Source organism: Argiope bruennichi, chromosome 3 (assembly GCF_947563725.1).
Source record: "Argiope bruennichi chromosome 3, qqArgBrue1.1, whole genome shotgun sequence".
Taxonomy (NCBI): Eukaryota; Metazoa; Arthropoda; class Arachnida; order Araneae; family Araneidae; genus Argiope; species Argiope bruennichi.
In genome coordinates, this window is record NC_079153.1 from 109770235 (window position 1) to 109782949 (window position 12715).

The window sequence follows — 12715 nt, forward strand, 5'->3', positions numbered from 1 at the left end:
CGAATACTTCGTGTATAACTACCTATAGGTGTAACAAATTTGTCGGGGGACTAAACACCCTAACGGTATTGTTCTGATTTATTCTTAACCATGCACTTATTCAGTTCCAATTGTGTGTTTATTTTCGTGGTATTGTGTTGATAATCGAATCTTAAATTTGTTACCACCAGTTTTGATGTTAAGATCATATCCATCTCATTAGTTGCATTTTTGTTCATTCATTTATATTTACATACATTTAGACAGAAAAACATTTTACTCTGTGGTAATTTATCGAAAAAGGGGATACGCATTCATTTATATAATTTAGGTGTAAAAATTAAGTACTAAAATGTGTCGATCTAGCATTTAGTAGCTATCGCAATTACGTACACATGAATAGACTAACCAACAAATAATAGTTAATTAGTTGATGTACTTGGGTCAAAATTCGATATACAACTCTGATGATTAATCCGATAAAGCACTCTTATTTTAAAACATAGATTTTAAGAAATAACTTTTAAATAATGTTCAAAATACCAAGCTTAAAATAATTGTGACGTAGACTGAAATTGCGGAAAGAAATTACGAAAAATTATCTATAAATCAGTAGAAAAATTTGATCACATTTTATATATATGTTTGTATGTGTGTGTGTGTGTGTTAGTACGAAAATCCAGCATTCTATTGAATACCTGCGCATTTTATAGAGAGCCAAGCAGTTATAGGCTAAGCATGAAATGGGAGAATCATCATGCACTTAGGCTTTCTACAGAATGATATACTATTCAGGCAAAGTATGAAAAAGTGTCATTATAACAATAATATTTAAACATTTTATTAATTTTAAAAGAAAGCGCACAAAATATCTTCATTTTGATTAGCATATTTACAGGAGGTAAGATTTCTCCAACGACACTTTGTGTGTGTGTGCGCATCATTAACTTCTTTTAAACACGCTCAACAGGTGGCAGAAACAGAAATCCATTTGTTAAGAATGTTTTCACAATGTTAATTCAACCCATTATCGAATAATATCACATTCGTGCATTTTCGTAGCAGGCTCCGTTTCTTGTATCGGATATGTATTTCATAATTTGCTGGTTTGATATTTGGTTTTTCCATAGAATTTCTAGGAAATATGTAAAACATTTAATCGCTTCATACACTGCCGACCAGTTTTTGGCATTCTATACAATGCTTAGATGTTCCGTAGAATGCTGCCTTCACACACTACTGCCATTGATGCATTTCAACATATATATTAAAAGATTTTCAAAATATTGTAAATTATCAAAATATATATTTTCGAATTCCTTAACCCTTTCTAGCGCTGTGGGAAGTATGCTTCCCACCAAATTTATCAATCTTTGTATGAATTTATGTAGGTTGGCATAAGTTCTGACAAATTTTTTTTTAAAAGACAGAAACTTAGATGCTTTAGTTCTTTATTTTACACAAAATGATGTGTCTTGATTTGATACTTAATTATTAATTAACCAAATTAATTAGTTAATCAAATTAAATTTATCCAATAAGCTAAATGAATCCTTTTTCTTATTCTAATTTCAAGCCTAAAAATATTTTAACATATGACTAGAAAAAAATGGCCCTTTAAAGGGTTCAAGTATCTCAAAAATTAAATAAAAGTAAAACATAATTTAAAAAAATAAAATAACAACACTTTAGAATCTGGCTAAAGTTACAAATATATGCCAATTTAAAATTGTTTAGAAATTTGGGAAAACATAATCATTTATTAGACAAATAAAATGAAGAGACTATGGAAGGCATTTAATTTTCATAATATATTTATATCCCAAATAATATAATCTTAAAAATGGAACACAGGCATTAATGAGTTAAAACCATATGCCAAATTTCATTCATTTAGTTCACTCAATTTTTTTAACTAATCATTTTCATATGCAAATGGGGGGGGAGGACTAAAACAGATTTCAATTCTACAGATTTTGTTTATTTTACTATTCTACTACTTTTGCTATTCTTCTTACAATTCTACCGACGGCATACCAAATTTCAGTTTTTAACTTGCTCCATTTTGTATTATGTTCTCTGGCAAAGGAATAGAGATACATATAAAATCTCAAAAATTATTTTTCGCACTCAGAAGATCTGAAATAGGGAGATTTGTCAAAATTCCGAACAATTTTATTACAATCTCAGGGAGACGAGTTTTCGGAGATTGTAACAATCTTTCTTTTATATGCGAGAAAGTAAAAGCAAATCCTAAATAAAGAGACTATTATTGAATCACAAACTAGATATAATTTTTTCATAAGAATAAAACGAATTTCATAAGAATAAAATGAAACGCCATTAGAGAATTACTATGTGAGAAATCTGTGACTAGAATCAGAATGAAGCGCTATCAGTTTTCGCAAACTTTCTGCATTTAAAACAAGCATTTCTATGCTAATTTCGATTTCATTTGCCCTTGTAATTAATTCGTTCGAATTTTGACATTCTTTCCCAACGAATATCTGAATTTTAAGCATTTAAGATCAGATTTTTTATTTTATTTACATTTACGAGTTCATGTTTGAACTAAAAGAATGTATCATTAATTTTTTTGGTTTCAACAAATAATTTTTTTTTTTTTTAATTTTTAAGATTTTTTTCCTTTAAGAGTGAATTAAACAGCTTAAGATATGCCAAAAAGAGATAGGGTATTAAATAAGATTGAAAAAAAATAGCTGTTGGATATCAGTTTATTATACTTTTTTTTATTTAATTTGATTTATTTTATTCATGAGTAAATGGAATCTTGATTTCTCAGAATTCTGAAATTTTGAATATTTGCTTAATCTTGATGGCAATATGCTATTTCACCATTTTTAGAACTCAATTAGTTAATAGTTAGAACTAACTAATCAGTTATTAGTTAGAGCTCAATCAGTTAATCTTTCAGCTTAGTTAAATTTTGATTCCGTGCTATTGGCGCCATCTATAAATGAGTCAGAGAAACGTTTTCAAATTGCCATAAAATTTATATTAATGTAGAATAAATTAATATCGAAGTAACAATAAAGATAAACACTTGAATTATTCGATATAAAAGCATGACATTATGCATTTAAAGGTAATTTTAAAGTTATCTTTAAAGTACTAAGAATTTACTGCAAAACAGCTCGGTACATATAATGATTTATTCTTTGTTACAAGTACCTTAAAAACTGATATTTAGATACGAATCACATATTGATTATATTTAAATTAAATGCTTTCCTCAAAGGTTTCCTAGACATTGTGAAGTACATAGATTGGCTACAGATACACGTAAGTAAATCGTACGAGTTCCATTGTCTAACTTAAGAAAAACATATCTAACATTGATTTGATGCCTAAATTCAGTAATGTTACTCATTTGGTATTGGTTAACACAAGAATTGCATTGTTGCTATTGGATGCGAGCCGAACGCGTTGTCATATGCCGCAATCGCACGAAATTTTGATGTACTAGTAGATCCTGTGGCAACAATATAAATACTACAAAAATTTACGAGATGACGCTATAAGACATTGTTAGCATGAAAACAGATAGAAAAAGGCTCTAATAATTAGTTAAAAAATGTTTTTTGAGTAAAATCGCATTTTTTCAGGAAAGACACTTATATACATAAATATAACTTATAGCTTAACTATATAAATAACTTAAAAAGCGAAATCTTATTCCAAATATAAAATTTGATCCAGATTGCTAGAGCCGTTTACGAGATATACAAAATAAATTTATATATATATACAAGAATTGCTCGTTTAAAGTTATAAGATGAAACAAAAAGAAATGAAACAATTTGTTTAAAATGATAAAAACAATGAAATAATAATTCAAAAATAACATCCGCTTTAATTCCAGAAAGGATTTAAAATCTTCTTATTTGTCTAAAGAAAACTCAGAATTAATGGATTTCAAGGTTCACTTAATTAATCATTTCTCAAAAGAGGTGTTCTTCCTTTAGGCTTATCTTTAACTCATATATTACCTCCACTTAAACTAAGCGAGGAAACGAGGTATCGCCGTCTAAAAACGAAATCTTCATCTCCAGAGTATTGACTTCGAGCCATTTCATTTTTTCACCCTCCAGCGATCTTTTATGTTAATGCTTTTCACTCCAAACCAATATGCTCATGTTAACAAGCTTTAATCATATGCAAATTCGGCTATTATGGATTCTGACAGATCAGGGATCTTGTTAGGCAGTACAATAATTTAATTAATTCCGTCTAATAATCGCTATCATTCTTCGAAACGATTGAGCTTTGATAATGAAGATACATGGAATGTTTCGGATTAATCAGTTGACTAACGCCTAGTCATTATTAAGGGAAAAGATATTTACAAGTCCTTATTTTGTCTTCTAAACTGATTTAAGTTATTTAGTAGTACCTCTTGAAATTTTTCGAAGTTAACCGAAAGTTTGATGTGTAATAATCTGTAGACATGGTTTATTTGCTGCACAAAAAAGTTTTTAAAAATACCCCTTTGTAAGTATATAAAAATCAGATTTTTTTTGCTTTGATTATTTTTTTTTAAATATTAAGATATAGTGTTTTCCAAAATCCCAGCTAGATGGTGCCACTGGTAATATATCTAAATCTTAATTAATGATTAATTAAATTCCGAAAATATAGCAGGAATTGCATTATGATTTAAAAAACATAAAAGTATACAAAATTTCGAAACTTTAGCAAAATTTCGAAACTCAAGAATTGAACTAAAAAATCATTTAAAAATCCCATTAGTTAATCATGAAAAAATCAATTTAAATAAACTAAGGAAGGCATAAGCATAAACGGAAATTATAAATTGAAAAAAGCTTTTTCTTAAAAGCAAGTTGAGGATTTTTTTGAAGTGAAGCTAATTTAGAGAGGAATTGACCGAAAAATATTCAAAAGAATTCAATTCAACCCTATGACAATTATATCTTAATTTTCATTATTTGACGCACACTTAAACTTATACTATACACTCACCCATAAATTAACCATATCTGATAAGGGAAAGCGCGACGTTCTCTTCTGACTTAAGCGATCATGGAAATAATAAATAGAGCGTGATGTAAAATGTGACACTGCTTCAAGATGTACCTTTATCTTGCTTTCCTATGAGACTTTTAAGGGAAGTTGGCCATAATTTGTGTTTCGCTTCAATAGGAAACAATCTCCAGTAAGCAGTGAGCAATTCATTGCCAAAATGAACATAGGTTTTAAGGATTTCGGAAAGATCACAGAAGTTAGATAGCCATGGTCTTTCCACTCTGATTTGTGTTTTTCAGCCATGTTTTGCCATAACACACTAAGGCAATGGTGAAATGTATAATATTGATTCTTATCTTAAGTATAAAGCAATAATTGTGCGCATTTAGTATGCATTTAAAATTCAAAAAGTGAGTATTTCTAATTAACACAACACAAATAAGTAAAAATAGAAATTTATACTTTACATTATAGCTATCAAGAATTCTTTTTTAAATATCACTCTATTAAGTAGATTTTTGCTGATATGCGTAAATGCTTGAGTAAATTATTTCAGTGTATAAATCACATATTTGAAATTATTTTTCCAAAAATGCCCCTACTGTTTGTGATTTTAAAGATAATTTGAAAGTTAATTAATGATTCAAAGATCCATTGATAAGAAGCAATATTTCTCTTCGAACCTTCCTTTCTTACAATTGAATAAAGGAAGAAAATATGTCTTAAAAAAGTTATAAAAAAGGATTTAAAAGCTATATAAGATTATTAAATAATTCATATTCATTAAGATGATGCTGGTGTACACATCTTAAACATTAACTTCGAAGATTTTCTAAATTTAGTTGTCTACCTGTATTTCGTCTTACCAACTAATTCTATTCTTACTCAGTCAATACTCAAAAGTTCATTTTTGCAGTAACACTTTTAGAATTTTGAATTTGTCGAAAAAATCTTAGTTATTTTCCCCCTAATATTTTGTTAGCTAAACTATTTTTAAAATTAAATTAAATGATAAAAAATGTTGATCTCTGTGAAATTGAAAACAATTATTATGTAATAAATATTTGTTTTGCTTTAACAAAAGTATCTCTTTAAAAATAGAAAAAGAAAAATGAGAATTTAAACATAATACCAGTTTTATTTTATTAAAGTCTAAAAAAAAATCTACATTTTATTTGTCCTAAGAAACTCTCAACTAAAGGAATTCTTGGATATAATTAAGACTCATTTTTCCAGAAGAGAAATTCTTCCTTCGGGCTTATCTTAACTCCACGGCAGAATAAGATATCACAGCCTAAAAACTTAGTTTTCCACCTTCAGAATACTGACTAGGCAAAATGTCATCTTATTTTTTCGCTCATCGATCCTTTATGCTAATGCCCCAACTCTTCCTTACATCATGCACGTGGACTCTGATTATTTGCAAATTCGACTGTTATGGGCACTTGGTACGTCGGGGATCTTGCTAAGCAATACAATAATTTAATTAATGCTTTCTAATAACCCATTCTTTGAAATAATTGAACTTTGTTAACGAAGATGCACTGAGAGTCTCGAATAGGTCAAACGACTCATGCCAATAGAGAAAGGACTCTTTCCTTCCTCTTCGATGATGTTCTTAATTTGGGCGACCCCATATGTCTCATGTAATAATAAAACCCTATGAGCAACTTTGGCCCTCATTAGCGAAGAGAAAAGTAGATAATGTTTAAAATAACTCGCTTAAGCATTGGGAACACTAGATTCACCCATATCAACTTGTTGCTAGGTGAACAACCACCACTGTGTTCTCAATATTATTGACAAATATCAATCCAACGTGTATTGTCAGATTGTCCATATTTCATTGCCCAGTGTAAGCAATTTTTTCAAGTCCAGAACTCCATTATCTTCCTTGATTTTATAGCACATCTTCAACTATTTGTATTTTTAAAGTTCATAAAGTTTATTTTCTCACATTCCATTCGATGGCTGTTTTAAAATATAATTTTACTTATTATTCACACAGCGTAGTAACATCATGGCCCTTGCGCCAGAAAATTAATTTCGAAAAATCCATCAAATGAGTAGTAGCATCAGATCAAATTAATTTAGTAAAATCCTTATTCCTTATCCCCTTTTCCTACGTTGTCGTCACAATAAATCATTTTCGAGATTTTTCTAGATCTTTTAGATCAATTCAAAATTGTAACTATTTTTCCATAGGCAAATCTCATTGAGCTATTTTATATAATTCCGGCTTTGGTGAATAACGTTAATTTTGCAATATTACGGATTTCCTCGAAATTCTGTTGGAATTGTTTCGCCTGCCGAAACAAAGTTCCATTCTTTCTGGTCATTCCGTGTCAAATTTCATACCCTTTATTTAAGTTGAGTAAGTGTGAAACACATTATATTATATATATATATATATATATATATATATTACAGCGCCATATGACGACAAACAATGGAGTTAGAGATCGTACATAGAAAACGGTACAGGACTGTCCGATCTAGATCGTCTTCGATTTAGTAAGAAAAAAACACCTTGAGCGCAAGAATACTAAGAGCAAAATATATAAAAAGAGCGATTGTGGTAGTGATATTCCAAATTTCCCGACAACAGGGAAACAATTGTTGCCGATAAAAAAAGATTCCAAATGTACATTTTAGTTGACAGAGTATTTCGAACACTGAAAAAAAAAGTACCTGCACAGATTATTCTGTCTAATTTCTAGTACCTTTCTGATATAACAGTGTTCGAAACCATGATCAAACGAATGCGCATTTACCACATTTTTTTCTTAGCATTATTACACTAAATGTGTTTTTTTCCCGTGATAAATCGTAGAAGTTCATTTTGTAATTGACTTTTCCCATGCCCTGCGCCCTTTTTGAGATAAGAATACTAATTCCGTTGTTTTCCGTCAGGTGCCGCTGTAATTGACCTCAATATGAAGCGTATGACTATCTTACTGTATCAAGACTTCTAGTTTGTGGCAATAGTTACCGCAGTTCTCAATTACCATTAACTTTAGAACGAGGAATAAAAAGATTTTAGTGGATACGCTATGTATACGTAGACACCCTATCTGTGCTTACACACACACACACACACACACACACACACACACACACACACACACACACACTGTAATTTCTCTCTGAACATGAGGAATTTTCTTGCCTTGTCTATGTTTCTCGCATATGTTTCGCCTTTGACATTCTGAAAACTTTCTTCTTCATTATCATAATCTCACATATATTTTCATGTAAAAGTTTTGAATGCTATTTTATAATTATTTGCATAAGAATACAGCTTTTCTAATTTTGATATTTATTATTTTCCAGGTTCAGTTGTTACGAGATGCTTTGAAAGTAAGTGGATATTCATCATTTTTTAATTTGGACAATTATGCTATGTTCGGTAGAGAATGAGTGTTTCTGTTTGGTGCTTGTTGGTGCTTTACTGACCAAACCGTTTGACCTAGAATTGCCGAATTTGGTCTAAATAAACTTTTGATGATATCTTTTGTTAATGTTATTGCACATGAACAATTTTTACATAATTTAAAAATTCAAAATGCTGTATATTTAATTATACTAATTTAATTATGTTATCTTTCCCGTGCTTTGGCATTTTTTTCAAGAGTACTTCATTGTTGAATAGGAAATTTAATAGAGTAATTTTCTTCCGTTATCAAAATCTAAACATTAATTTTCATTGTCTGCGTAGTTTATATGCGGAATAAAAAAGTGATTTTCCAATATCTTGAATGAACAGTTAATCCGCGTTATGACGCTTTCGTAGTCGATTCCATTATAAGTTTTTAGAGGCAATAAGCATAAGTATAAGACTATAAAAATAACATGGAATTTCATAACGCTATTTGCTACTTAATTATTAATTTGCTTCTTAAACTCACTTTTTGAAAGAATCATGATCATCAAACTACGTATGATGAAATATAATCACTTTTCTCTGAAAACCAGATGGTCACCAAAAGCGGCTTGTAAGTTGTAGTACATACGAAAACATTTTGGAACATAGACATATAAAAAAGCATTAACCAAGCAATTACACTCTAGTTTAATTTAATTATATTAAAGTCCCACTTCAACTCTAGGGCTATATTGGGGCCGATGCAATTTTGAATCGCGGTCAGATGCCGAGGACGGCATTTGAGCTGGAATGCCTCTCTCCAAACTTCCACACCACACCAGCGGGAGGATCAATTTTCCTCTAAGATTTAATTTTAACTGAAAAGTAGTCTCCTCCAACCCCACAATTGAATTTTTTCCTCTCTTCAGATTTCTTTAATACTTTGGCATACCGGAGAGTTAACCCTTGTCTCTTGCCTACCAAATTTCAAACGTTCTTTAATTGAATGTGTAGTTATTAAAAATACAATTGATTAATAAAATACAACCCAGTATACAATAAAAAATATGATTTATAAATTACAATTTGACAAATATAATTTGTGAGAATTTTTTTTACTAAACTACATCTTTATTACTAGAAAGTTTCTTATTAAATGAAAGCAGCATTTCGATTAACTCATAAATTATCCATGCATCTCTAATATCAGAATATGCCACTTATACATTATACCTCATTATAATGCAATTAAAGATCCGCAACAGCTATTTAATTATGCTATTATCAAACCTGCAAGCCGCGGATATAATATATATGAACGCTTACCATCATCCTATTACCTTGGAGCTACAATTCTCTCTAAATCTAAATGCAGATTATTTGGCAGTTTGATCTTTGATACAGTTTAACGCGCTCATTTAAAACTTTTACAGGCCATTTTCAAATTAATGAATTCAAATGATGAATAGCTAATTATAAAGAAAACTAAGAAATTACTGCATTTATTTGTACTTATCTGCTTGGCAATACCTCGTGAAGAAAGTTCCTCCTTTTTAAAAAGGCGAAGATACAATTCTCAATCAAATGCCGATACTAAATTTATTTAGATATAAGAAAACGTCAGAAATTTCTTAGGAATGCTTTAATTTTCTTTTATTTAGTGTCTCTAAAAATATTTATGAATAGTAATAAATTCCTATATATCTACTATATATAAATCAAATTTCTACATATAAAGATAATATCTCTTTAATAAAGTGTTTAATATCTATCGGACATCGACAGTGCATTGTTGGAGGTATGTGTGAACTACATTGCAACCCATATCGATTGATAATACATAATTGATGCGTCAAAACGATCACTCCGTATACACCAACAACAGATCCGATTGTTCTCCGATTTTTGTGGGAAATATTAAGCAAAATGGTCGCTAATGACTTATACGACAAAACAGCAGCGTGGGAAGTATATGTTTACTGCCCAAATATTATCAACGCATCACAATGTGTACGAAATTTTGTCAGTAATCAATTGTTTGAAAAAAAAATTGCATGTGTAAATTGGGACACAAAGTTTAATGTTCTCCAGTTGGTGTGGCTTGAAAGTTTGGCGAAGGAAAGTCGATTCAGGATTCACCACGTTATCTAACCACACTTACAGTTGTTCAGATTTGTCCAAAAAATTGTCTTCCTGTTAATTCGAAATGATATATTAATGTCATTGAAGGAAATATCAATTTTTTTCTATTTCCCCCAAAACAGATTTTTGAAAATCAAATTCGAAACAAATGCAAACAAAGAAAAATATTCCACGTTTCTGGATGATGTAAATATAGCAGAAAAGCATTGTCTTAAATTTTTAAAGTTCCAATCAGCTTATTAATTCATGATCCTTTTTCTTTTTATCCCAAGAAAATTATCTTGTTTGCTACATTAATTTATTTATGAATAAATAAACAGAATTCCATAACTTGTCTTTCGTTCAACATAAATAAATTCTTTTGATTTCTTTTATATATGTAAAACGTTTCATTACCTTTGGATAAAATTATTTCAAAACATAAATGAATCATTTTTTTCTTTTTAAGCCATCATTTAGCAAATTTAGTGAATATTTTAAATCATTTTTCAAAATAAATATAAAGAATTTTGAATCTTTATTTGTTTATGCCTTCGTAAAGGAAATTAAATCGAAATTGTATTTATTCTTTCATGCCCCTTTCGAATAAACTCACAAACCTCAAAATGTTGATTGAAATAAAAATCGTTCTTGCATGAAACTCAGACGATTGTTTACATACTAGATTCTTTACATAAACTTTCATTCGCATTTCTTATTACATTTTCAAGTATGCTAGACATTTATTTTTATGTACTAAACGTTGGCTTTGAGGAGAAAAGAGCTTTCCTAAATAAAGAATGTTAATTATAACGCATTGCTATGATGGTAATTAATTGATCACGTTTTATCTGGAAAAAGAAACGTTTTGAATAAAGTAATAATTGAATGTTCCGGAAAGTTGGAATTTAAACGAATAAGATTTTTTCCCCCCATCGATGCATTAAATCGTTACTAATATCAATTGGTAACAAGATTTAAAAAGCAAATTTGAATGAAAAATAAGCTTTCTCTTATTCAAAATTAAAATTAAATGAAGTACTTCTAATTTTTTACATACAAGAGCAAAAGTAATTTATTTTCGAAGTACTTCGATGGTAAAAGATATATCTCATGCAGTTTATTTAACTGGATTATTTTTATGACTGTTTTCTAATGATAATCTGGCAATTATCGTCATACTTTTTAAAAGACTATTATATGAATAAAACTTTTTTTTAAAAAAAAGTGCGCAGCTTTAAATAATAGATAATTAATTACTACTCAAGCTCAATAATTTGATTAATTTAATAATAATAAAAGCGTCATTCCAAATGAGTTTTAAAGTAAGTAAATTTAATTTGATAGTAAATTATATGAATGAAAAGCAATTTTAAATACTCAAAAGTAATTATGATTTAATTTTAAATGCATAATTTATTATTAATTTAATATTAATCCGAAGTATTATAATCATATATGTTAAATTACAAGTCAGCAAAATCTAATGTTTTATGCTTATGCATTTTGCAGTGGTACCCTCTGTATGAAAATTATTATTTAAAAGCATATAAAGGAACATAATGTAGACTTAAAACTCAAAATAAATTAAATACAAGCATTTCATGAATATTAGAATAATTTTTTCAACATTTGAAACATTTCCTTTTTATCAAAGAATTTATAAATAAGTATAGACGTTGAGTCACAAAATATAATCTAGTCCGCCTATTTTTCCATCGGGGTATGCAAACAATAGTAGGAATATATTATATTATATATAAAGATGTCCCAAAATTACGCAAGATTTGAATTTGGCAGCCGATAGTTTAAGTTTAGTAAAAATGAAACGTTACAAGATAGAAACAACGTCTTAAGGAAAGATATGAATTAAATAAAAAACATGTTTTTCTTTTCCTTCAATAGTTATATTATTGTTGGATTGTAAAGTATACAGGATAGGGTTATGTACGGAATAAGACATAGGGTAAATGGCCTCCACGGCTTTGCTCTCACATACTTGCTCTTTTGCAGAATTTTTCCATGATCATTTTGCATAAAAGTGGCTGAATTTCGTTGATGCAGCGTTGAATTTCCCCCTTGAATGCAGCGTGCTTGTGGACTTGTTGCCATAGATCTTTGATTTCAAATAACCCAATAAAAAGAATTCCAATGGTGTTGTTAATAAGGGGCCAATTCTCAAGTTTTCGAATTGTGGCCCCCAGATTTTCATTATTTTTGAAATATTTTTTAACAATGAAAACACGT

General features: G+C 29.3%; 1 protein-coding gene across 2 annotated transcripts in view; it reads left to right on the forward strand.

The window, feature by feature from the left end:
- LOC129963442 (uncharacterized) overlaps positions 1-12715 on the forward strand; it is a 186532-nt gene that overhangs the window by 152299 nt on the left and 21518 nt on the right. For both annotated transcript variants that reach the window (XM_056077808.1, XM_056077809.1), the window contains exon 10: positions 8317-8343. In XM_056077808.1, coding sequence (XP_055933783.1) covers positions 8317-8343 — 27 coding nt within the window. The remainder of the gene's footprint in view (positions 1-8316; positions 8344-12715) is intronic.